The sequence below is a fragment of the Bos indicus genome, chromosome 11 (assembly GCF_029378745.1).
Source record: "Bos indicus isolate NIAB-ARS_2022 breed Sahiwal x Tharparkar chromosome 11, NIAB-ARS_B.indTharparkar_mat_pri_1.0, whole genome shotgun sequence".
NCBI classification, from domain to species: domain Eukaryota; kingdom Metazoa; phylum Chordata; class Mammalia; order Artiodactyla; family Bovidae; genus Bos; species Bos indicus.
The window spans coordinates 47,698,794-47,722,201 of record NC_091770.1 but is presented as its reverse complement, the minus strand read 5'-3'; the positions used below and the strand labels follow the sequence as shown (position 1 = coordinate 47,722,201).

Sequence of the window (23,408 nt, the reverse complement as noted above, 5' to 3'; positions counted from 1 at the left end):
ATTAACAAATGTAAAGTACTTAGAAGAGTATTGGCACATAGTAAATGCTGTACAACTGGGCTGTTTTTATTGTTATTTGGGATTTCATCCATTTAACTGAAATGTTTTTCCAACCAATTATTCCAGTAACTGTGTGCTCAGTTGCTTGTCGTGTCTGACTGTTTGGGACCCTAAGGACTGTAGCCCGCTAGGCTTCTTTGTTCATGGGACTCTCCAGCCAAGAATACTGGAGTGGGTAGCCATGCCCTCCTCCAGGGGTCTTCCCAGACTAAGGATGGAACCTGTGTCTCTCCCGTCTCCTGCGTTGCAGACAGATTCTTCACCCACTAAGCCATCTAAAAGCCCATTCCAGTAACTACAGAAAGCCAAATGAAGAAAAGATTATGGCTATACAGGTCAGGAGTGCCTGACAGGAGTACCTAATTCTTTGCATTTCAAGCTAACTCATGTTTCAGAAGGACCTTTTTTTTTTAAATGAAAAGTCAAATTTCAACTTGATTCTTACTATCTTTTCTGATTGCTGATTTTAAACCAACTCTTATAAGGTTTCAGTTTATGTCCTGTGTTAATGTTTGCTATATGTACTTTGACGTCTAAAAGAATGGAATGTCAAGCAGAAACATCCAATCTATTTACAAGTTGGTATTAGGTCTCAAGCAAGAAATAGTTTGTTTCTTCTGAAACTCATTTGGAGTATTTTTCTCAGATTAGGGTTAATTTTTGTAAAAAATCTAGCAAAATTCTGAAAACTTGATGTTCCTATTTGTACAAGTCTAGTTATAGATGACTATCCACAATGCCATTCACTTCCAGGAAAGATATAGTGCAAATAGAAAGAAAATGTAATCTTTTATTTTGAGAAATGAAACTATGCACCTTGCTATTCAATATCTGTACAAGGGTTGGTCTTATTTCAGTAATAATAGGTAAAGCCATTGCAAAAGCTAAAGTAATAAAAACATTGCATGTGAACTACTGAGTTAAATATGAAAAATGAAAAGTATGAATTACTTGCAATTCAAAACTGTCTTAAAAGGTTTAGTATTTAATAAAATACTAAGAACCACTCCACTGTTCCTAATTCTAATCTTGTCAGAAAATTTGTTACACCCCAATCATCCTTTCAGGGGCTTCCCTGGCAGCTCAGATGGTAAAGAATCTGCCTGCAATGCAGGAGACCAGGTTTGATCCCTGGGTCGGGAAGATCTCCTGAAGAAGGGAATGGCTTCAGGAGAATTCCATGGACAGAGGACTCTGGGAGGCTACAGTCCATCGGGTCACAGAGTTGGACACCACTAAGCAAGCATACAATCACCCTTTTAGAAATTGCAAAACCTGAATTTAACTTTTGCATTATATATGTTTTTAATATGCCACAATAGGTTTAATAGGTTGATGAGTAAATCAACTCAATCTGAGTGAAAAATTTACTAAAAATTTTCATGCCCACAGGACACTACCCGATTTGTGTTGTAACATGACATTAAAACTAAGTTTTAAAAAATACTTATTAAATATCTTTAGTCACTGAAGAAAAAATGTTTGAGCAAAATTAGAATGTTAATTTGGCAAGTTTTAGGTGTAATTAGTTTCCCTTTAATAAACTCTTTTTTAAATATATCAAATTAATGACACAGTACTACATTTTTACATGGAGTTCACTAAGAAGCATTAAAGGACATTTTCCCCACCATTTGCATCTTCTCTCAGCAATGTTATGTATCATTCACTGTACTTTGTTAAAGTTATCCAGAAGTATTTTGGTTTTTATGCAATAGTTAATAGTATTTTTTAAAAATCTCAATGTCTAATTGCTTGTTTCTAACATTTACAGATAGTATTGGTTTTGTATATTAACCTTGTACTTTGTGTCCTTGCTAAACTCACTTATTCTAGTAGCTTTTCCAAAATTCCTTGGGATTTTCTACATAGATGATTATTTGTTGTTGTTGAGTTGCTAAGCCGTGTCTGATTCTTTTGTGACCCTGTGGACTGTGAACTGCCAGGCTCCTCTGTCCATGAAATTTCACACTGGAGTGGGTTGCCTCTTCCTTCTCCAGGTTATCTTCCCAACCCAGGGACTGAACTTTATTCTCCAGCACTGCAGGCAGATTCTTTACCACTGAGCCACCACGGAGCCCATAGATGATCAGATCATTAGTATCAGCAAACAAAGACAGTCTGATTTCTTCCTCTCCAATCTGTAAACCTTTTTTCCTTTCCTGACTATACTGGTTAGGACGTCCAGGACAATACTAAAAAGAACTGGCAAGAATAGACATCCCTGCCTTGCTCCTGGCTCTTGAGGTTGGCAATCTTTTAAAACCATTATAACCTGAGGGAAGATTAGAGCACAGCCTGTATCAGGAAAGGGGTTCCCAACCCCTGGGCCACGGACAGTTAACTGTCACGGCCTCTTAGGAACAGGGCTGCAAAGTGGAAGGTAAGTGGCCTGCAACCAAGCAAAGCTTCATCTGTATTTATAGCTGATCATCGCTTGCATCCCCCAGTCTGTGTAAAAATTGTCTTCCACGGAACCGGTCTCTGGTGCCAAAACAGTTGGGGACTGTTTGGGGGACCGCTGTTTTAGGAGACTAGGTAACTGATTCCGTTCTCTTAACCAAAGTATGCTGCTTTATTCCTTTTTACCAGAGGGTCAAATTCCATCTAAGAAGTTTTGAGAGATGCAGTGTATACTTTCTAGTATTATGAATACTCACTCTTAACTGAGTTAGTTATTAACCTTGCCTTTTCAGGAAATGAGATTAGTATGTGACCTATGAGTTTGCCATAGAACTGGATGACTTATAGTTATTTTACACTAATAAAATCACACAAGTAACAGGATTTGCTATGGCACATTTCCAATGACAAAACATAAAGGAATTAACAAAATCATTAATTGGGATTATTGGTTACAAATGTAATATAAAATTTATGTCCATTTATTTTGGTTGTGCTGTACAGCTTGCAGGATCTTAGTTCCCTAACCTAGGCCCCAGCAGGAAAAGCACTGATTCCTAATCATTAGATGATCAGGGAAATTTCCTGTCTTTACTCAAACTAAGCCTTTGGTAAAGAATCCACCTGCAGTGCAGGAGACCTGGACTCGACTCGTGGGTTGGGAAGACCCCCTGGAGATGGAAATGGCAACCCACTCGAGTATTCTTCCCTGGAAAATTTCATGAACAGAAGAGCCTGGTGGGCTACAATCCATGGGGTCACAAAGAGTTGGACATGACCGAGTGACTGAGCACACACAAATGTTTTGAATATCAATCATTGTAAGTCATCTATGGCTAGCTAGCTCAAGGACCTTGACTAGATCAACTAAGAAATTAGTTTTACTTGGGCCCATTCTGAATTAGAATGTCATCAAATACGTGCCAGTCCTTCCAAAAGGTCAGTAAATGTGAATAGGTCAGTAAGAATGATCATGTCCTAACATAAGAACCTGGTTAATGGGAGGGGCTCTAAATGGTTTCTGAATAAATATAAGGGCTTATTAGCTTGATTTTCTGTCATTTGTCTCGAATCTCTGCAAAAAAACAAAGGAACACTTCAGACAATTGCTATGTAAATGGGTTAGATTCAATAAGCAGTTAGAAATGCTCTTCATTCTGAAAATGAGTCTAATTTTCTTTTCTTTTAAAAAGCCAGATAAGAAAGAACTGTTTGCTGTGGTTTTGTTTCTATTGATTTCTTAGTAATATTATTCTGAAAAAAGTTTTTAACTGTCAAAAATATTTGAGAAACTTCTTTCAATGAATTACAAAGTGTCCTGGAAAATCTTACTACACTTTCACCATAAATGTGATGTATATTTCTTTTCAAGTAAGTCTGGTCATGTGGTATTTGAGTTTTTGTGACTGAGTCTAATTTCTCAATTTCCTATTTGTAATTTACACCTTCTATATATTCCCTGCTTGCAAATTCTTAATCCTTACTGACCTTTATTATCAAGCCCAGTTTAAGAGAAGCTCCTTCATAAGTATTACAGCTATAGGTGAAAATGGATCAGGAGTTTTAATAGTCCTTTCAGGATCTTGAAAAGGAGAGTGGAATTTAATAATTGAAAGGATGATAATTCTTTGACACCTTTTGGAGGAATCTTAAGAAAAAAAGATACTGGCTAAGTACTAGATAAATTTTTTTTTCTCTTCCAGCTTATGTACAATAGGAAATTACATTAGGCGTTTATAAATATCTAAACTAAAAATATACCGGGTCCTAGGAGTGTTTTAAATAGCATATCAAATATTTACTATTTGTTAAGTAGCAGTTAACTGAATAATTAATAAGGATATTTACTTAAAAGTGACGAGGTAATTTCTAGGTAGTAAATTCTATTTTCCAAATCCTAACAAAATCTCAGCTGTAACTCAAAATATTTCACTACTCTTTGAACGTCATTTGATAGCCATTTTAAGTCAAAGTTTCACGTTTTATAAATTGCTGTTCTAGTACACAGCCAAGCCAAACCAGTTCATAATTTTAAAGCTGGTGAGGTCCTCTATTTGGTTTGTGCAGACTTCCTCAACCTTGACACTGACATCTCGTGTAGGATAATCCTTTGTGGAGGCTGTGGTATGTCTATGTTGGTGCCCTGTGCTTTTCATGTTGTGTGTGCCATCTCTGGCATCTAGCAGATACCAGTAGTACCACTGCTCACCAAGCTGTTCCTTGTCCAGTGGCAAAAACCAAGGAAAAAAGTCTTCAAACATTGCTAACTGTCCTCTAAGGTAGGGGCAGGGCAAAAGCATCTGTTTGTGAAAGTCACTCAATCCGGCTAGTCCAACTCCCCTCCCCACAGATGGCAAAACAAGTTCAGAAAGTTTGGGACTTAGTGTCATAAAGCTAGTTGAGAAATTAGCACTAGAATCTATTTAGTCAAGACTCCTATGCCCTCAAAACCACCTTGAAGCAGTACAGAAAGGTAACTGCCTGCCAACACTTTGTTTTGAACTGATTTTTAGTCTTTAGTAACTGCACATATTCAAAGTCATTGCAAAACAAAACAAAACAAAAAAAACCCCACTCTGGCAAAAAGCTGTTTTTTTTCCCCCCATGAGAAACTGTTTCCAAATTTCTGTGATGTGGCTATGGAAGCTAAACTGAATTGTACTCTTGACATCATAATAGCTCAGGCTTGTTAGTGAAAGGCAGGAAGTTTGGTATGAAAGCAGAAAATTCAGATTTTATTTTTTTAATCTCAGAACAGTAATACTAACCCAGGCTGATTGAAGACACTAAACCTAGTCTTCTAAAAGTTGCTCTCACTAAGGTACTTAATGAAACATCATTTGGTTACAGTTTCTGATTTCCATTTTTAGTGAATGGAATTTATATAAAATATTTACAAAATGTTCTAAGAAATTTATAATATTTTACTGTTTTGTCATTCCTTCAAGTGAAAGGTATAAAAGATTATTCAAGAGTACACAAAAATAGAGTATACTGTGGAAGATGAAAATAAAAATTATTTTAATGAAGTTATATTTACTGCTGTTCCTCAGGAAAAAGGAAAATTAAATTATCCAACAATGTTCTGGCTTCCACCAAAAATAATGTTCTCATTTTGTCTCTCTGGAGACAAAAAGCAACATGAGGCAACACTGCAAATACTAAAAATTAACTATGAAACTGAAGATGGCTGAATGTTCTACTAGAATCTTCTGCAGTGGGATCAAGCTCCACGATCCAAAATCATTTCAAAACTGCCTTAAAGCCTAAACTCATAGTTTGGAACCAGCAGTTTGTTTGTACTTGTAAGTTCTTACAGTACTTGTAAGAACTCAAACATCTCTTAGATCGAAATGGTCAAGAAGTAGCTCTTTGTTTTAGGGAAAATGAACTGGTGAAAACTGTAAAAACTCTAGGCAGGTATATTTCTTTCAAACTTTTGCAGAGACTTGACCAAATTTTAACATGGTCACGTTTGAATGAACCAGCCCCATCGTGGAGCTCAGGTCTGGAAAAGCTCACGGCTGTCAAAAAATACTTACTGTCTGTTCTAGCCAACACCTGATGAGGTTCCTGGCCTCTCTTTCATACAGTTCTTACTAAAGGGTTTACAATTGCGAACTCTTCCTCAGGCTCTTTGAAATGTATTTCTGTCTCCTACAGCTCGGGTGTGTGAGTCTCACGGATCTGAAAGTCATTCCTTTGAAATGTGATGATCATGTATTTCAGAGGCTGTCTCCCAGTTTCTGTGGGAAAACAGAATTCTCACTTCCGTAATTGCCAGCAAGCTGACACTGCCCAACCCTTTGTTAAGTCTGTACTTCTCCGACTCTACTTGAACCCCACCTTCCCCCATTCCTTCTTTTAAGACCCCCCAGTCACTTCTGCGAAAAGTCGGAATGGAGCTCAGTATTTTTCCTACTATCAGTAGTTACTGAATAAAAGTTGTTTTCGCCGCCCTAACTGAAGTCCTGCTTTGACACTGGCAGGTATCTATTAAAACTCACACCACTATCAAGATGAGCTTGTACATCTTGGAGGCTTGTTTTAAAGGGTGTTATCCTCAAAAAACCCGGGGAAACTCTGCGAAGTGATCCCTCAAAACTTAACCCCCTCTTCTCTTCCTCCAGGGCCCCAGGAACCTTGGGCTCGCGTGTTTACTTCCTATTCTCCCCAAGTTCCGACTCCACTTCTCCCTACTTGTGAGTGAGGTCGCCACTTTCCGGGATGTTCAATTTCACCCCGCGCAGGTCTACGCCCTTCCGCGTCTGGGGCCTTTTCTCTCCTTGCCTCTGTCCCCATCACATCCTCCCCTTCCCTCGCCCTGTCACTATCTACAGCCTCGGCCGGGTCGCCTCTCTCCCGCTCCAACCTCAGCTCCCCCGGCAGCGGAGACGTCCCTTCTCCCTCCGCGATCCACGTGAGCCCGGCGCCCGTTTCCCAGGGGTGACGGGTGGGGAGGGGAGCGGAGAGCCTCAGGTCCTGTCCGGTCCGCCATTTCGCACTCTCCGGGCGCGCCGGGCCTTTACCGGGTCGCAGGATGGAGGGGCTAAAGGCCCGGGCCGCCCCCGCCGCCGGGGCGGGAACTCACCTTCTCTGAGGCAGGGGCAGCGTCTACAACTACTGTCCCCCTCCCCGCCAGCGCCGCCAGCCCGGGGATAGGCCGAGGTGGAGGTGGCGGAGAGGCAGGGACAACCGCTGCCGCACCGCCGCCTCCGCCGCTGCCGAACAGGCGGGGTAAGAGGAGGAGGAGGAGGAGGCGGAGACCGGACTTCCTGAGGGGAAGTCGCCGCCACCACCAGCGGCTGACTGGACGGAACCGGGGACCATGGCGGCGAGGCGCGCTACTGCGCTTGCGCAGTCTCCCGGCTCCACGAAAGCCGCGCCCTCCCGGTTGCCCTACCCGCTCAGTCCGTCACTTCCCGAGTTCTCTTCTTCTCTGGCTTGCATTAGCCTTTCTTTTGCTGTTCCTTGGTGTACCTCGGTGTTCCTTGCTGTTCCTCAGTCTTTTGCTCTTCTTTGGTGATTTCCCTGGTGGCTCAGTCGGTAAAGAGTCTGCCTGCAATATGGGAGACCTGAGTTCGATCCCTGGGTCGGGAAGATTCCCTGGAGAAGGAAAGGACAACTCACTGCAGTATTCTTGCCTGGAGAATCCCATGGACAGGGGATCTTGGTGGGCTACAGTCCATGGGATCGCAGAGAGTTGGACGCGACTGAGTGACTCACTTTCACTTTCTTTGCTGTTCCTTGGTCTCTCCATGGGCCTTTCCAGTTGGTGCTAGGGATAAAGAACTCGGCTACCAATGCAGGAGCCACAAGAAACGGGTCTGAGCCCTGGGTCGGGAAGATCCCCTGGAGAAGGCAATGGCAACCCACTCTAGTATTCTTGCCTGGAGAATCCCATGGACAGAGGAGTCTGGTGGGCTACAGTCCATCGGGTCACAAAGAGTCGGACAGGACTGAAGCGATTTAGCACGCACCCACCATTGGAAGAGAGGAAAAACTCCTGGGGCAGCTCACCTTGGGAGAGTCTGAAACCAATTAGGAAGCCGGTACCCGACGATCCTACATTCAGGGCAGCAAAGGAGACACAGATGTAAAGAACAGACTTTTGGACTCAGTGGGAGAAGGCGAGGTTTTGAGAGAATAGCACTAAATCATGTGTATTACCATATGGTAATCATGTACATTACCATATGCACTTGTACCAGTGCAAGTTCAATACATGAGTCGGCACCCAAAACTAGTGCTCTGGGACAACCCAGAGGGATAGGGTGAGGAGGGAGATGGGAGGAAGATTTAGGATGTGGGGGGACACGTATACTTGTGGCCGATTCATGTTGCTGTATGGCAAAAACCCATCACAATATTGTAAAGTAATTATCTTCCAATTAAATTAATTGAAAAAAAAAAAAAACAAACCAAAAAACCTACGACTTTCCTGGTTCTGTAGTTAAGAATCCACTTCGCAAAGCAGGGGACTTGGGTTCAATCTAAGATCCCACGTGCTGAGGAGCAACTAAGCCTGCCCGCTGCAGAGAGTCCATGTGCAACAAGACAAGGTCCTGCATGACACAGCACAGACCCTGAGTGCTGCAACTAAGACCAGACATAGCTCAATAAATACAATTTTTAAAAAATCAGAAAAATACATGCCTTCCTCCCTTACCGGTTTTCTTTGTTAGAGCCTTTAATACAGGGTGGAAAATCCTTGGTCTTGATATGCTGTCATCATTGCTCCATAAATGACCTCTTTCTCTCTCCTGATAGTCTCAGTGTATGCAAATATACATACACACCGGTTCATTTCATCCTCTAATTCCCTATCTCCCAAGGAAATTAATACCCTGTTTGTGGTCATTTCCTTTCATATGAATATAATATATGTGATAAAGATATACTCATTTGAAAGGAATATATGTGTGACTGGGGAAAAAGTTTCGATTATTTTTGAATTTCATAAGATTTATGTCTTTCTCTAGCGGTATTCTGGGACTTGTTTCACTTGCTGTTTTAAGGTACATCCAAGCTGTTGCATATACGTGTAATTTACTCATTTCGTTGCTGTACAATATTCCACCCATCTCCCAATTGATGGGCATGCCCCCTGGTGCACTGTGCAAAAGTTTCTCTTCTGTATGTTCTCCTTTCCCGTCAAACCAGCATTGCCTAATTTCTGGTTCTCATTATCTTTTGTTAGAGCCGGGGCAATGTCTGCCTTACTTATCATCATTCCTGATTTTGTTACCGAAAGTGGGTTCTGGGCTGCTCGCTGCTCAAAAGTCAGACAGTCAAAAGAGGCCAGTTTGGTGGGAAGGAAAGTTTTCTTTATTTTGGATGCCAGCAAGTGGGAGATAGGGTGGAATCTGTGGAAAGACTAACTCCTACCCTTGACAATCTGGACAAGAGCTTTTATAGACAGGGAGCGGCTCCATGCAGAAACAGCCCAGTCAGCTCTGACAATCACCTTGAAATTGGTCATCAGTGGTCTGACCAGTGTCATCTTGATTGTTTTGTGTGCTGTGCTTTGTTTGCTCAGTCGTGTCTGACTCTTTGCAATCCCATGGACTGTAGCCAGGCTCCTCTGTCCATGGCGATTCTCTAGGCAAGAATACTGGAGTGGGTTGCCATGCCCTTCTCCAGGGGATCTTCCCAACCCAAGGATGGAACCCAGGTCTCCTGCTTTGCAGGTGGATTCTTTACCATCTGAGCCACCAGGGAAGCCCATGAATATTGGAGTGGTAACCTACTTCTTCTGCAGGGGATCTTTCTGATCCAGGAATTGAACCAGGGTTTCCTGCACTGCAGGCAGATTCTTTACCAGCTGAGCTACCAGGGAAACCCCTGATTGTTTTAGGTACAGTTAATCTTCAGGGTGGGTTGTTCCCATTTCCTTGAGGCCAGTTCTCGGAACTGTGGCAGCTTATGTCATGGCCTACAGTCTGGTCATCATGTAGTTAACTTCATCTGAGGGGAGAAGTATCTATAAGACAGCTCACAGGATATAGCTCAGAATATTATCTATACCTCTTGAGGAGGAACTAAAGGCCCGTGACTTTGCTTAATGACTGCATTGTTATCATTTGGTCTCCTTTGACTGTTTTCCTTTGTTTATGCATTTTCTCACTTCTCTGATTAAACTTATTCTTCGGCTAAAGTTGTTCCATTATTTTTCCCACAAAGGTCCATGTAGTTAAAGCTGTGGTTTTTCCAGTAGTCATGTATGGATGTGAGAGCTGGATCATAAAGAAAGCTGAGTACTTTCTTTCAAAGAAGAATGGATGCTTTTGAACTATGGTGCTGAAGAAGACACTTGAGAGTCCCTTGGATTGCAAGAAGATCAAACCAATCCATCCTAAAGGAAATTAATTCTGAATATTCTTTGGAAGGACTGATGCTGAAGCTGAAACTCTAGTACTTTGGCCACCCAATGTGAAGAGCCAACTCATTGGAAAAGACCCTGCTGGGGAAGATTGAAGCCAGGAGAAGGGGATGACAGAGGACGAGATGGTTGGGTGGCATCACTGACTCAATGGACACAAGTTTGAGCAAACTCCAGGACATAGTGAAGGACAGGGAAGCCTGGTGTGCTGCAGTCCATGGAGTCGAAAAGAGTTGGATAGGGCTGAGTGACTGAACAACAACAGGAGTTATTCCACAGACAAAAGGCAGGCTGAGGACATGGTGGGGTGGGGGATCCAAGGACCATAGGGTACTGCTACATTTCAATTTCACCCTCCAGTCTACTCTCGGTACTGCCAAAGGGTACTACCTGGAAGTCATTACTGGCTCTTCATTCAGTCAATCATGAATGCTGTACTACTGGGCTTCTGTGCACCTCCCTGATCTCATTAGCTTCCCAGTGTTCTCACTTCCCCACCCTGCTTTCACTTTATGATTCAGCAACATTAAACCTTTACTGATTACCATAAACACTATGCATAACTCAGTTTATTGCATCTGCCACTTCTTCCTGAAACACCCTCTTCCTACTTCCGAATGAATTCCTCTTTTCCTCAGAAGTAAACACTATCCTGAATTCAGCATTTCTTATTCTCATGCTCAAAATTCAATAAAGAGGCCAGGTTAGTGTAAAGGAAAGTTTTCTTTTTTTTTGAATGCCAGCAAGGGGCGAGGTAGCCTGGTTCTTTATATTTTTACTACATAGATATGTATCCCTAAGTAACATGATGTATTACTTTGCATGATTTAAAACTTTACATAAATGTTATTTTGCCTACTATTTATTCCCCTGAAGGTTCCTTTTTTCACTTACTATTTTTTGATATTAACCTCTGTTGAGTTGTGAGGTTATAACTGATTCCCTTTCACAGCTCTATAACATCCATTGTATGAATACACATGAGCTATCCATTCTCCTGTCTTAAGACTTTGGGCTTATTTCCCATTTCTAATTTTATAGACGATGCTGCTTTAACTTTCTTGTTCAGTCTCATTATGCTCACATGTGAGAGTTTCTCTGGGGGATTATACTTAGGAGAGGGATCTACTTTTTAACTAGGAAGTCTCAGTAATACCCACCTCAAAGGATGTTGTGAAAGCAATATGAAGTAATGCAAATAAAGCACAGTTTCAAGCATTCAAACACTTATTTTTGCTGTATATGAAACACTGGACATAAAGGGTGAGATAGTCTGGTGACAGAGGATAAAGTGAAGTATAATACATGTGCTTCTTTAGCTCCCAGAATACTGATTGTAATTGTCTATACAATATCATGCTGTTTCTTTACCTCCGTATCTCTGCTCTGTCCTTGGGCCTGAAAGTTTCCCCCCCACTCCCACACTTATCTTTGTCTGCTACTTCTGAAGCCTTTCCTGATTTCTTAGGCTGCTATTACTACCCTTTCCCCTTTGCCTTGTACATCTCTATATGCATGCGTATGTGCTAAGTCATTTCAGTGTCTGACTCTTTGCAACCCCATGTACTGTAGCCCGCCAGGCTCTTCTGTCCATGGGATTCTCCAGGCAAGAATACTGGAGTGGGTTGCCATGCCCTGCTCCAGTGGATCTTCCCAATCCAGGGATCGAACCCTTGTCTCCTTTGTCTCCTCCGTTTCAGGCAGATTCTTTATCACTGAGCGACCAGGGAAGCCGCCATTACCTATAATTCTCTCTAAATGGTCAATGTCTTAGATACCAGGCCTATATTTCAAAAAAAGTTTTTGTTGGAGTAGATTTGCTTTACAATGTTGCATTAGTTTCTGCTGTACAGCAAAGTGAAACAGCTATACGTATACATATATTTGTGCATCTCAGGTGGCGCTAGTGGTAAAGAACTGCCTGCTAATGCAGGTTAGATGTGAGACTCAGGTTTGATCCCTGGGTGGGGAAGATCCCCTGCAGGAGGGCACAGCAACCCACATCAGTATTCTTGCCTGGAGAATTCCATGGACAGAGGATCCTGGTGGGCTATAGTCCATGGGATCACAAAGGGTTGGACATAACTGAAGTGATTTAGCATGCATACATATATCCACTCTGTTTTGTATTTTCTTCCCATTTAGGTCACCAGAAAGCATTGAATAGAGTTCCCTGTGAAACACAGTGGGTTCTCATTAGTTATCTATTGTATATATCATATGGGCCTACATTTTAATCACCTTTGTGTCGGGGCACTGAGTATAGTGCCTGGTAAAAGTGCTGATAAATGCATGTGGAATGAGTGCCTTCAGGAGCTCTTGAGAGGAAAGCAATTTGAGCTGAGAATTTTAGGAGCTGAAGGAAGAAAGATGGAAGCAGGAGTGCTACTTTAGTAAGAATGCAGGGACCAGAGAGAGTGTGAAGTTTTGTCAATGATGTAATTTTATAGGATTGTTATTGTTGTTGTATAGTCACTAGGTCATGTCCAACTCTATTGCGACCCCATGGACTGTAGCCCGCCAGGCTCCTCTGTCCATAGGCTTCCCCAGGCAAGAACACTGGAGTGGGTTGCCATTTCCTTCCCCAGGGGATCCTCCCGGCCCAGGGGTCCAACCTCTGTCTCCTGGGTCTCCTGCATTGGAAAGTGTATTTTTTACCACTGTGCCACCTGGGAACCCCGGTTACACAGGATATAATGGACTATTCAGGAGGGAACCTGCTCCTCTCATTCTGGAATGTGAGGGCTAGGTGTGCCCACAAACCTCTTTGATCCTGTGATTATGAAATGATAATGAATCAGCCAGTGAATGCATTTGAAAATAGTGAGCAACCCCTGGCTTATTTAACACTGCTAGGCGTTAGCTACTATTAGTCTAAAGCAGGATTGGCAAACATTTTCTGTAAAAGGCCAGACAGTAAATATTTTTGACTTTGTGGGCCATGTGGTTTTTGTTGCAGTTATTCAACTCTGGGGCTATAGTGTGAAAGAAGCCTTAGAAAATATGTAAACATATGAGTATGGCTGCTTTTTTTATATGATTTATCGTTACTGAAATTTGAGTTTCACATAATTTTCAAGTGTCACAAAATATTCTTTTGATTTCCCCCATTCTACCCCAGTGCCAATCATTAAAGAATATATAAACTGTTCTTAGTTCACAGGCCTAAAGGAACCTTTTCAAGCCCTGGCCTAAATGAATCTTAGCTCTGGGTACAAAGGAAGGTCGAAACCAATGATAAAGTGCTGTACTTTTACTAAAATAATTAGGGTGTAGAGTTTTTCCCCTGGAGTAGGAAATGCAACCCACTCCAGTATTCTTGCCTGAAAAATCCCATGGACAGAGGAGCCTGGTGGGGTACAGTCCATGGGGTCGCAAAGAGTTAGATATGACTGAGCGACTGAGCACAGTTTCACAGTGGGGAATGAGACAGGTTGGGAGACCTGGGGACCTTTGCTAAAATGCTTGCGCCTGGACACACCTCTCCTCCAAACAGCAAAATATAAAGAAACTATATAGGACTAAAATCAACTGCCTGCATGTGCAGTTGGGGTGAACTCTGGACAAAAGATACAGAGAGACCAAAAAACCAACCACCACTTTAGAAGAGCCGGGAGCAAAAACTGGGTGTCAGGAACAAAAGCAGGGTACAGAGCACACCCTCTGCCCACAACACCTAAGCCACCCCTCCAGCCGAACCTCTGGACACATCCCTACCCTCACCCCAAATAAGGAACAAGCTTGTCCCCTCCCTAGGGGAGCAAACAAGCAAGGGAACCTGTTGTTTATTCTTGCTCCGCCCTGCTACAGCAGGGGCCCCAGTAAAGCCATGCCTGGCAAAAAAAAAAGGTCTTCAAAAAAGATTTAAAATCTTGCAGCTCTCTTGATTTGCCACTAGGTGGTGGTCCTGCAGGTGTGTGACTGAATCTCACCAAAAGGAAGGATCGAGCGTGGTGGATCAGCTACCATGATATTAACATAGGCACACAAACTATCTTGGTGGTTCAAAATCGTTACTCTGGGTTTCACAGACATCTCCACCTTCACACTTACTTCTACATATTCCTTGAACTGTAGCATATCCAACTGAAGGGAATGCAATCACTCTTTCAAGGCCTCTGAGATTATTTGCTCAAAAATTCAGGATAATAATATGAAAACAGAATATGGTTAAAGACTTTGACGCTAAAAAAAAAAGATTTTGGGGCTGTGATGTGGAATCTGGGAACAGATTCTATCTGAGATGAAAGTTAACCAGTGGCAAATTATCATATTGCACACCTTAAACTTATGCAATGTTATATGTTATTATATCTCAATAAAGCTGAAAAAAAAATAAAGTAAAATACAGGAGTTATTAACAAATGAAAAAGAAAAAAACAATAACAATGTCTTACAACTTATCGAATAAAATAAGAATCTGAGAATCTATACCATAAATAAATACATACATAAATTAGAAAAAAAAAAAAAAGACAAAGTCTCAAGAATACTGGAGTGGGAAGCCATTCTCTTCTCCAGGAGATGTTCCCAACCCATGGATTGAACCTGGGTCTCCCACATTACAAGCAGATTCTTTACCATCTGAGGCACCAGGGAAGCATCCCCACCAAAAATACATAAAAAAAAAAAAAGTTAACCAGTGGAGCTTATAGTAAGGGTTACTTGAAACCCATGTTTAGGCTTATAATGTTATGCTAATAATTCTTTCCAAAATAGGCCCCAGTCTTGGCCACTTCATGTTAGCTTCTTCTACCGTTGAGGTACAAGACTGGGAACCCAGCAATGGTTGCCCACACTTCTTTAGGGTGCTGGGTACTCAATAGCCATAGTAATGTCCTTGTGTATGGCCTGAGTGGGGAGGGGAGTTCAGCTAAAAATCGAGGTAAATGGAACCGAAATGGAGCAGGACCCTATGGTCCTTACCACCTTCTTCCCCTCCATCGTCCCACCCATGTTCTCTGCTGACCTTTTGTTTGTGGAAAAACTTCAGCCAAATAATACGTCCAGATCTATTGGGTAAGAATCTGCTCACCAACGCAAGGGACAATTTCTGGTCTGGGAAGATTCCACATGCCATGGGGCACATAAGCCCATGTGCCACAACTACTGAAGCCCTCTTGCCCTGGAGTCCATGCAGCGAGAAGCCGCTGCAAAGATAATCTGTGCACTGCTATTAGAGAGTAGCCCCAGCTCTCCTCAACTAGAGAAAAAAGGTCTGAGTGCAGCAAGGAAGATCAATGCAGCCAAAAATAAATAAATAAATAAATTTTTTTTTAGAAAAGAATAAATCTAGTTAGAGAAGTAAGAAAATGAAGAAGCAAAGAAAACCAGTCAAAGGAGACCAAATAATAATGTAGTCATTAAGCACAGCTAAGGACCTTTAGTTCCTTCTCAATAGCTATAGATAAAAATCTGAGCCATATCCTGTGAGCTCTCTTATAGATACCAAAATCCCAACCAGGTGGAGAATTTAACTATATAATGACCAGACTGTAGCCATGACATAAGCTGCCACAATTCCAAGAACTGGCCTCAAGGAAATGGGAATAAACCCACCCTGGAACTGAAGATTAACTGTACTTAATCAAGATGAAGCTGGTCACATCACCAATGACCAACTTCAAGATGACCGTCAGAGCTGACTGCTGTTTCTGTTGTTTCTGCATGCAGTCCCTCTCTCTGTCTATAAAAGCTCTTGTGCCCTAATTGTTAGGGGTTGGGGAGTAGTTGACCTTTGGACAAGCATCCGCCTTCCTGACCCCCGGTTGCCAGCAACCAAAATAATGCAAACTTTTCTTTCCACCAGCCTGGCCTCTTTAATGGTTTTGGAGTGGCGAGCAGCTGGATCCCACTTTGAGTTACAGAACCACTGTAGTCATTCTCATCATTCCCTTGTCTGCAATCTCCTAACTCAGCCAGTACTTGTGGGACCAGGGGTCCTTTGACTTGCACAATCTCATTTTTCTTTCTTTCTTACCATCCTTCTTTATCTGTTAATAGATATATCAAAGAAAGAGACTGGATGGCTATTAAAATCATTAACAATGGGAAAGTTTCCATCTTCTTGGAGCAGAAAAGTGCTCAAGAGAGATAGGATTGTGAGGGTCTCTGAAGCTCAAGTTTAGGATCTTAACTTCGATACCACATTGCCAAATGGTTATGTCCACTCTGGACCCTCGTTTGCTCTCTTAAGAAACGTGGAATGAATCTCCTGCTTCTTCCATGCTTTGATGAATGATGCTGAAGAAAGCTCTCATGTCCTTCTTAAATCTTTTCTGGCTAAACATCTCCAGTAGAGCGATAAGAAATCCACTAAAAACTCTAAATGTGCTTTTTCTGATGATGACGACCAGCACTTTTCAATGGAGGCAGTTCCACTAGTTAGGGGCCATCTTAGAAATGTGGGGGTGGATATTTTGGTTGTTATGATGATTGTAGGGTGCAACTGACATAATGTGGGCTTCCCAGGTGGCACAGTGGTAAAAAATCCACTTGCGAAGGCATGAGACATGCCTTTGATCCCTTTTTGGGAAAATCCTCTGGAGGAAGAAATGGCAGCTCGATCCAGTATTCTTGCCTGTTAAATCCCATGGACAGAGGAGCCTGGCGGGCTACAGTCCATGGGGTCAAAAAGAGTCAGACACAACTGAGCACGCACATGTAAGCACTGGCTTATTGTTGGCAGAAGTAGGGCTAGGGCCAGCAAGAAAGGCTGATCCCAGTGGGGAAAAAATGAAATGTAGGTGGGTAGATGGGCAAAAAGCCTTTGCATAGGATTTGTGTTGGTGTTTGATACCACAGAGCCCTGTGCTCCCTTCTCCATCACCAGCCTGATAACTAGAGTCAACATCCCCTGTCTCACTGGTCCTGGCCAGAGATGCTGGATGCCCCAGGAAGTAAGCAACAGCCTTGTACTTCAAATATCTGGATATTCATTTCACTTATGTAAAATTGTATTTATAATTATCTGAGTCTAGAACACTGTCTTACGTAATCATAGATCAGTTTCTGTAAATTTTTTTAAAAAGCTGGGTCCTTTTATTTTTTAAATAGTATTAACATTATATAAGCTAGTTTTTTTTTTATGTTGTTGTTCAGTTGCCAAGTTGTGTCCAACTCTTTGAGACCCCCATGGACTGCAGCATGTCAGAGTTCTCTGTCCTTCAATATCTCCTGGAGTTTACAATGAATATATGTTATTTTATTATAATTTAACTGTCATTTTCCCTTTTCCTTTACTAGGTTAGATCAGAGTCTTAGTCCATTTGAATTGCAATAACAAAATACCAAAGCCTGGGTAGTTTATAAACACCAGAAATTTATTTCTTACAGTTATGGAAGCTTGAAGTCCTAGATCAGGGTGCCAGCATGTTTGGATGAAGGCTTCTTTTCAAGTCACAGAATTCTCCTTGTATCCTCACATGGCAGAAGAGAAGGGCCAAGGCAATCTCTGGAGCCTCTTCTATATATAAAGCATGACTCTTATTCATGAGGTTTTCACCTTCATGATTTAAGGATCTACCCAAGCCCCCACAGATTAATACCATCACCATTGAGGGTGAGGATTTCTACGTATGAATTTGGAGGTGGAGGGGACAAATACTCAGACTTTGTGAAGTGACCCTGTTAGTCACTCAGTCATTTCTGATTCTTTTGTGACCCCATGGACTGTAGAATGCAAGGCTTCTCTGTCCATGGAATTCTCCAGGCAACAATACTGGAGTGGGTTGCCATACCCTTCTCTAGGGGATTTTTCTGACCCAGGGATCTAACCTAGGTCTCCTGCACTGCAAGCGGATTCTTTATCATCTGAGCCACCAGGGAAGCCCCAGAGGAGTTAGTAATCTATGTTTTTTAGGTTCAAGAACTAACACATTATATTCTCTATAAATTTAATTTCATACATCAAAAAGGATTTTATATAATATTTACTCTCAGTTCAGTTCAGTCACTCAGTCGTGTCCGACTCCTTGTGACCCCATGAATTGCAGCATGCCAGGCCTCCCTGTCCATCACCAACTCCCGGAGTTCACTCAAACTCACATCCATCGAGTCGTTGATGCCATCCAGCCATCTCATCCTCTGTCGTCCCCTTCTCCTCCTGCCCCCAATCCCTCCCAGCATCAGAGTCTTTTCCAATGAGTCAACTCTTCACATGAGGTAGCCAAAAAACTGGAGTTTCAGCTTTAGCACCATTCCTTCCAAAGAACACCCAGGACTGATCTTTAGAATGGACTGGTTGGATCTCCTTGCAGTCCAAGGGACTCTCAAGAGTCTTCTCCAACACCACAGTTCAAAAGCATCAATTCTTTGGTGCTCAGCCTTCTTCACAGTCCAACTCTCACATCCATACGTGACCACTGGAAAAACCATAGCCTTGACTAGATGGACCTTTGTTGGCAAAGTAATGTCTCTGCTTTTGAATATGCTACCTAGGTTGGTCATAACTTTTCTTCCAAGGAGTAAGCATCTTTTAATTTCAGGGCTGCAATCACCATCTGCCGTGAATTTGGAGCCCCCAAATATAAAGTCTGACACTGTTTCCACTGTTTCCCTATCTATTTCCAATGAAGTGATGGGACCAGATGCCATGATCTTAGTTCTCTGGATGTTGAGCTTTAAGCTAACTTTTTCACTCTCCTCTTTCACTTTCCTCAAGAGGCTTTTTAGTTCCTCTTCACTTTCTGCCATAAGGGTGGTGTCATCTGCATATCTGAGGTTCTTGATATTCCTCCCGGCAATCTTGATTCCAGCTTGTGCTTCATCCAGCCCAGAGTTTCTCATGATGTACTCTGCATAGAAGTTAAATAAGCAGGGTGACAATATACAGCCTTGACATACTCCTTTTCCTATTTGGAACCAGTCTGTTGTTCCATGTCCAGTTCTAACTGTTGCTTCCTGACCTGCATATAGGTTTCTCAAAAGGCAGGTCAGGTGGTCTGGTATTCCCATCTCTTTCAGAATTTCCCACAGTTTATTGTGATCCACACAGTGAAAGGCTTTGGTATAGTCAATAAAGCAAAAATAGATGTTTTTCTGGAACTCTCTTGCTTTTTCCATGATCCAGCGGATGTTGGCAATTTGGTCTCTGGATCCCCTGCCTTTTCTAAAACCAGTTTGAACATCTGGAAGTTCACGGTTCACGTATTGCTGAAGCCTGGCTTGGAGAATTTTGAGCATTACTTTACTAGCGTGTGAGATGAGTGCAGTTGTGCGGTAGTTTGAGCATTCTTTGGCATTGCCTTTCTTTGGGATTGGAATGAAAACTGGCCTTTTCCAATCCTGTGGCCACTGCTGAGTTTTCCAAATTTGCTGGCATATTGAGTGCAGCACTTTCACAGCATCATCTTCCAGGATTTGAAATAGCTCAACTGGAATTCCATCACCTCCACTAGCTTTGTTTGTAGTGATGCTTTCTAAGGCCCACTTGACTTCACATTCCAGGACGTCTGGCTCTAGGTCAGTGATCACACCATCATGATTATCTGGGTCGTAAAGATCTTTTTTGTACAGTTCTTCTGTGTATTCTTGCCACCTCTTCTGAATATCTTCTGCTTCTGTTAGGTCCATACCATTTCTGTCCTTTATCGAGCCCATCTTTGCATGAAATGTTCCCTTGGTATCTCTTATGTAAAACAAAGTATAATACTGTATGTGTTAGTTTCTATTGCTGCTTTTTAACAAATTACTTAGTGATTTAAAATAACATAAACTTATTATATTAGAATTCAGTTATCAGAAGCCAGAAACGGAGGGTTCACTGGGTTTAAATCAAAGTGTCATCAGGGCCATGCTCCCCCTGGGGGCTCTTGGAGGAGCAGCTATACCCCTGCCTTTTCCAGTTTCTAGAGGGCACCTGCATTTCTTTGCTCATAGCTCCTTCCTCCTACTTCAAAGCCAACCATATAGCATCTTCAAATGTCTCTCTCTCTGACTCTGACCTTCTTGCTTCCATTGTTACATCTCCACCTGACATTGATCACCCCCCAACTCCCTCTTATAAGGATTCTTATGATTTCATCGGGCCAACTGGACAATCCTCCCTCTCTCAAGAGGTTTAATTAATCACACTTGCAAAGTCCCTTTTGCCATGTAAGATAATATCTTCACGGGGTTGTGGAGTAGGACCTGAGTATCTTTGGGAAACCATTATTCTGTCTACCATGTTTTAAATTTTATTTATTTATTTAGGCTGCACTGGGTCTTTGTTGGTTTGTGTGGGCCTTCTCTAGTTGTGGCGTGTTGGCTTCTCATTGCGGTGGTTCGTCTTGTTGCAGAGCACAGGCCAAAGACAATGCCTGCTTCAGTAGTTGCAGCTCTCAGGCCCAGTAGTTGTGGCATATGGGTTTAGTTGCTCCATGGCATATGGAATATTCCCGAACCAGGGACTGAACTCATGCCCCTGCATTCTCATCCACTGCACTGCCCTCTACCATGTTTTAATAATATAATCTTGCTGTTCTGAGAAGGTTGAGACTCACCATTGAAACTAAAGCACCAGGTTTGATGCTCCTTCTCTCTTTCCGATTTCAGGCAGGTAGATGTCTTCCTTGACCTTGGGTTGGGCTGAACCTGTGTCTAGAGGACAATGAGGTCATCTCTACCAGGCAGAGCTGCTGGCTCCCAAGGGTGGACCCTGGCTCTTGCCAGGCAACGTGGGTGCAGACATTCATTTGAGACTAACCTGAAGAACTCTTATTTAATTGCTTTTTTTCCCCCAAGAGCATGTGATGTTTACTTTTGGGGCACCCAATTTTAAATATCTTAACGTGTTTTGCCCTTTGGGATAGATCAGAGTTCACTGAATTATTCTCTAGTTCCAGGTACTATGTGTTATGACCTAAAAACTGGGATACATGGAGAGAGCTTCCCAGGTGGTGCTAGCTACCTGCCAATGCAAGAACACAAGAGAATTGGGTTCAATCCCTGTGTCAGAAAGACCCCCTGGAGAAGGACATGGTAACCCACTCCGTATCCTTGCCTGGAGAATCCCATGGACAGAGAAGCCTAGCGAGCTACCATCCATGGAGTCGCAACGACTCACACGACTGAAGTGACCTAGCATGCGTGCAAGGTCTGACAGACGATTCTCCAGCTGCTTCCAAGAGCAAAGAAGCATCAGGAGATGCAATTGGGTTGAAGACACATTAGAATTTTGAATGTATCTTGATGGTTTGGGGGAAGAAAATGGACAGAATAAATAAAATAAATTTGCTATCATTTAGTAAGTTCTGTATGAACATAGCCAAGTGCTGTGCCATATCCATTGTACCTATTATCTCATTTACCAGTGAGGTAGAAATTATCACCCTTGTTTTACAGGTACTATCTCAAAGTTGTCCTGCTAAGTTGCTTCAGTCATGTCTGACTCTTTGCGATCCTATGGACTGTAGCCTGCCAGGCTCTTCTGTCGATGGGATTCTCTAGGCAAGAATACTGGAGTGGGTTGCCATTCCCTTCTCCAGGGGATCTTTCCCACCTAGGGATCGAACCTGGGTCTCTTATGTCTCGTGCATTGGCAGGCGGGTTCTTTACCATTAGTGCCACCTGGGAAGCCCATGGTCCTAGAAGGCTCAAAATTCACATGCAGACCTGTCTAACTCAGAAGCCAGTGCTTGTAAACTAGTACACTTACAGAAACCCAGAGCACAGAAATCCGTAAACAGATGCATCCCAGAAACGAAAAATATTACCTGGAAGATAAGCCATAGCTCCAGATCTGCAAGTGTCTTTCTTTTCAACCTCAGTGAGAGCTGTCTGATGGTCAAGATGAGCGGCGTACAGTGTTCAATAGCTGGGATTTTAGACTAATCCTTCCAATGTCCTCATTCCTGGGAAAGAAGGTATTGGTACTTTTCTGGTAACAGACATAAAGTTTAAGGGAGATTTGACAGAATGATAGATATGAGGGCTTTCTTCTTCAAAGCCAGCCTCCTTTCATAACACATCCTGTGGTCCAACATACCTGCATTCATCAGAGAATGCTCAGACCTCCATGCCCTGGGAGGGGCACTGTGGGAGAGTCAAGGAATATTAGAGAAGAGGGAGGCCCCTTGGGGCCCAGAGAGTACTTAGTCGCTCAGTCATGTCCGACTCTTTGCAACCCCATGGATTGTAACCCACTGGGATTCTCCAGGCAAGAATACTGGAGTGGGTTGCCATTCCCTACTCCATGGGATCTTCCCGAGCCAGGGATTGAACGTGACTCTCCTGCATTGCAGGCAGATTCTTTACTGTCTGAGCCACCAGGGAGGAGAGAGGTTATGTATATGGCAAAGGGTCAATTTATCATCTGTTACTTTCTGCCAATAGTCTACCCATGGAGGAAACAAGGGCCCCATCTCACTTGAGAAAGTCCAAGTCTGACAGCTGAAGGGTCCCAGAGCAGCAAACATCACCTCTCCTCTTCTCTTGGACCACTTCAGCTGTCTCTGCTTTGGATTGACAGAGGCATCTGGTTGCTAAAAATACCCTACTGACCAAGTGCTGCCCATTCCAACTAAAGCTGAGCACGACTGCAATCCAGGACTTACTACTCCTTGCAAAGGAACTTTTCCAAAGTTTTCAGGCCCAATTTGAGAAGCACACCAGCCCATGGTCTTTTTCTACTTCGTCAGCTTGGCTGGGCGGTGGAGGGGATCCTTCCTGGGTCACTGTCCTCTGGCCTCCCCCATCCCGGTCTCCAAGAAAAGAAGCAGAAGGGGGAGTGAGAGAGGGCCCAGGGGCTGGAGGGGGTAGGGAAGGGGAGGTGCTTGTCCATTTATAGACTTGCTCTTTGGGATGCTGAAGGTGCTGAAATAGCTGCGAGGACAAGGGACTTGGCTCAGTTTTAAATATCTGCCGAGCTGCCCGAAGACTCTGAGATGACAATAGGGGGAATGGAGAATGTGGAGGTCTTCACTGCTGAGGGCAAAGGCAGAGGTCTGAAGGCCACGAAGGAGTTCTGTGCTGCCGACATCATCTTTGCCGAGCGGGCTTATTCCGCTGTAGTTTTTGACAGGTATGGAATATGGGTTCTTGCCTTCTTTACTCCTGGTGATTTGGCCAGTGCCACACTCTC

General features: G+C 42.8%; 2 protein-coding genes across 13 annotated transcripts in view; one reads left to right on the top strand and one right to left on the bottom strand.

Moving 5' to 3' along the window:
• The window catches only part of KRCC1 (lysine rich coiled-coil 1), a 29,873-nt gene extending 7,111 nt beyond the window's left edge, over positions 1 to 22,762 (bottom strand). For 4 of the 11 annotated variants that reach the window (XM_070798788.1, XM_070798790.1, XM_019970286.2 and 1 more), the window contains exon 1: positions 7,055 to 7,215. The gene's annotated coding sequence lies outside the window, so the exon portion shown is untranslated. Of the gene's footprint in view, positions 1 to 6,005; positions 6,210 to 6,835; positions 7,025 to 7,054; positions 7,217 to 22,041; positions 22,180 to 22,694 lie in introns of those variants that run through there. The other 7 variants (XM_019970283.2, XM_070798791.1, XM_070798786.1 and 4 more) reach the window with 7 other exon arrangements.
• Positions 22,763 to 23,120: 358 nt separating this feature from the next.
• SMYD1 (SET and MYND domain containing 1) overlaps positions 23,121 to 23,408 on the top strand; it is a 49,763-nt gene continuing 49,475 nt past the window's right edge. For both annotated transcript variants that reach the window (XM_019970281.2, XM_019970280.2), the window contains exon 1: positions 23,121 to 23,348. In XM_019970281.2, the coding sequence (XP_019825840.2) occupies positions 23,212 to 23,348 (137 nt within the window). In that variant the 5' untranslated portion in view covers positions 23,121 to 23,211. The remainder of the gene's footprint in view (positions 23,349 to 23,408) is intronic.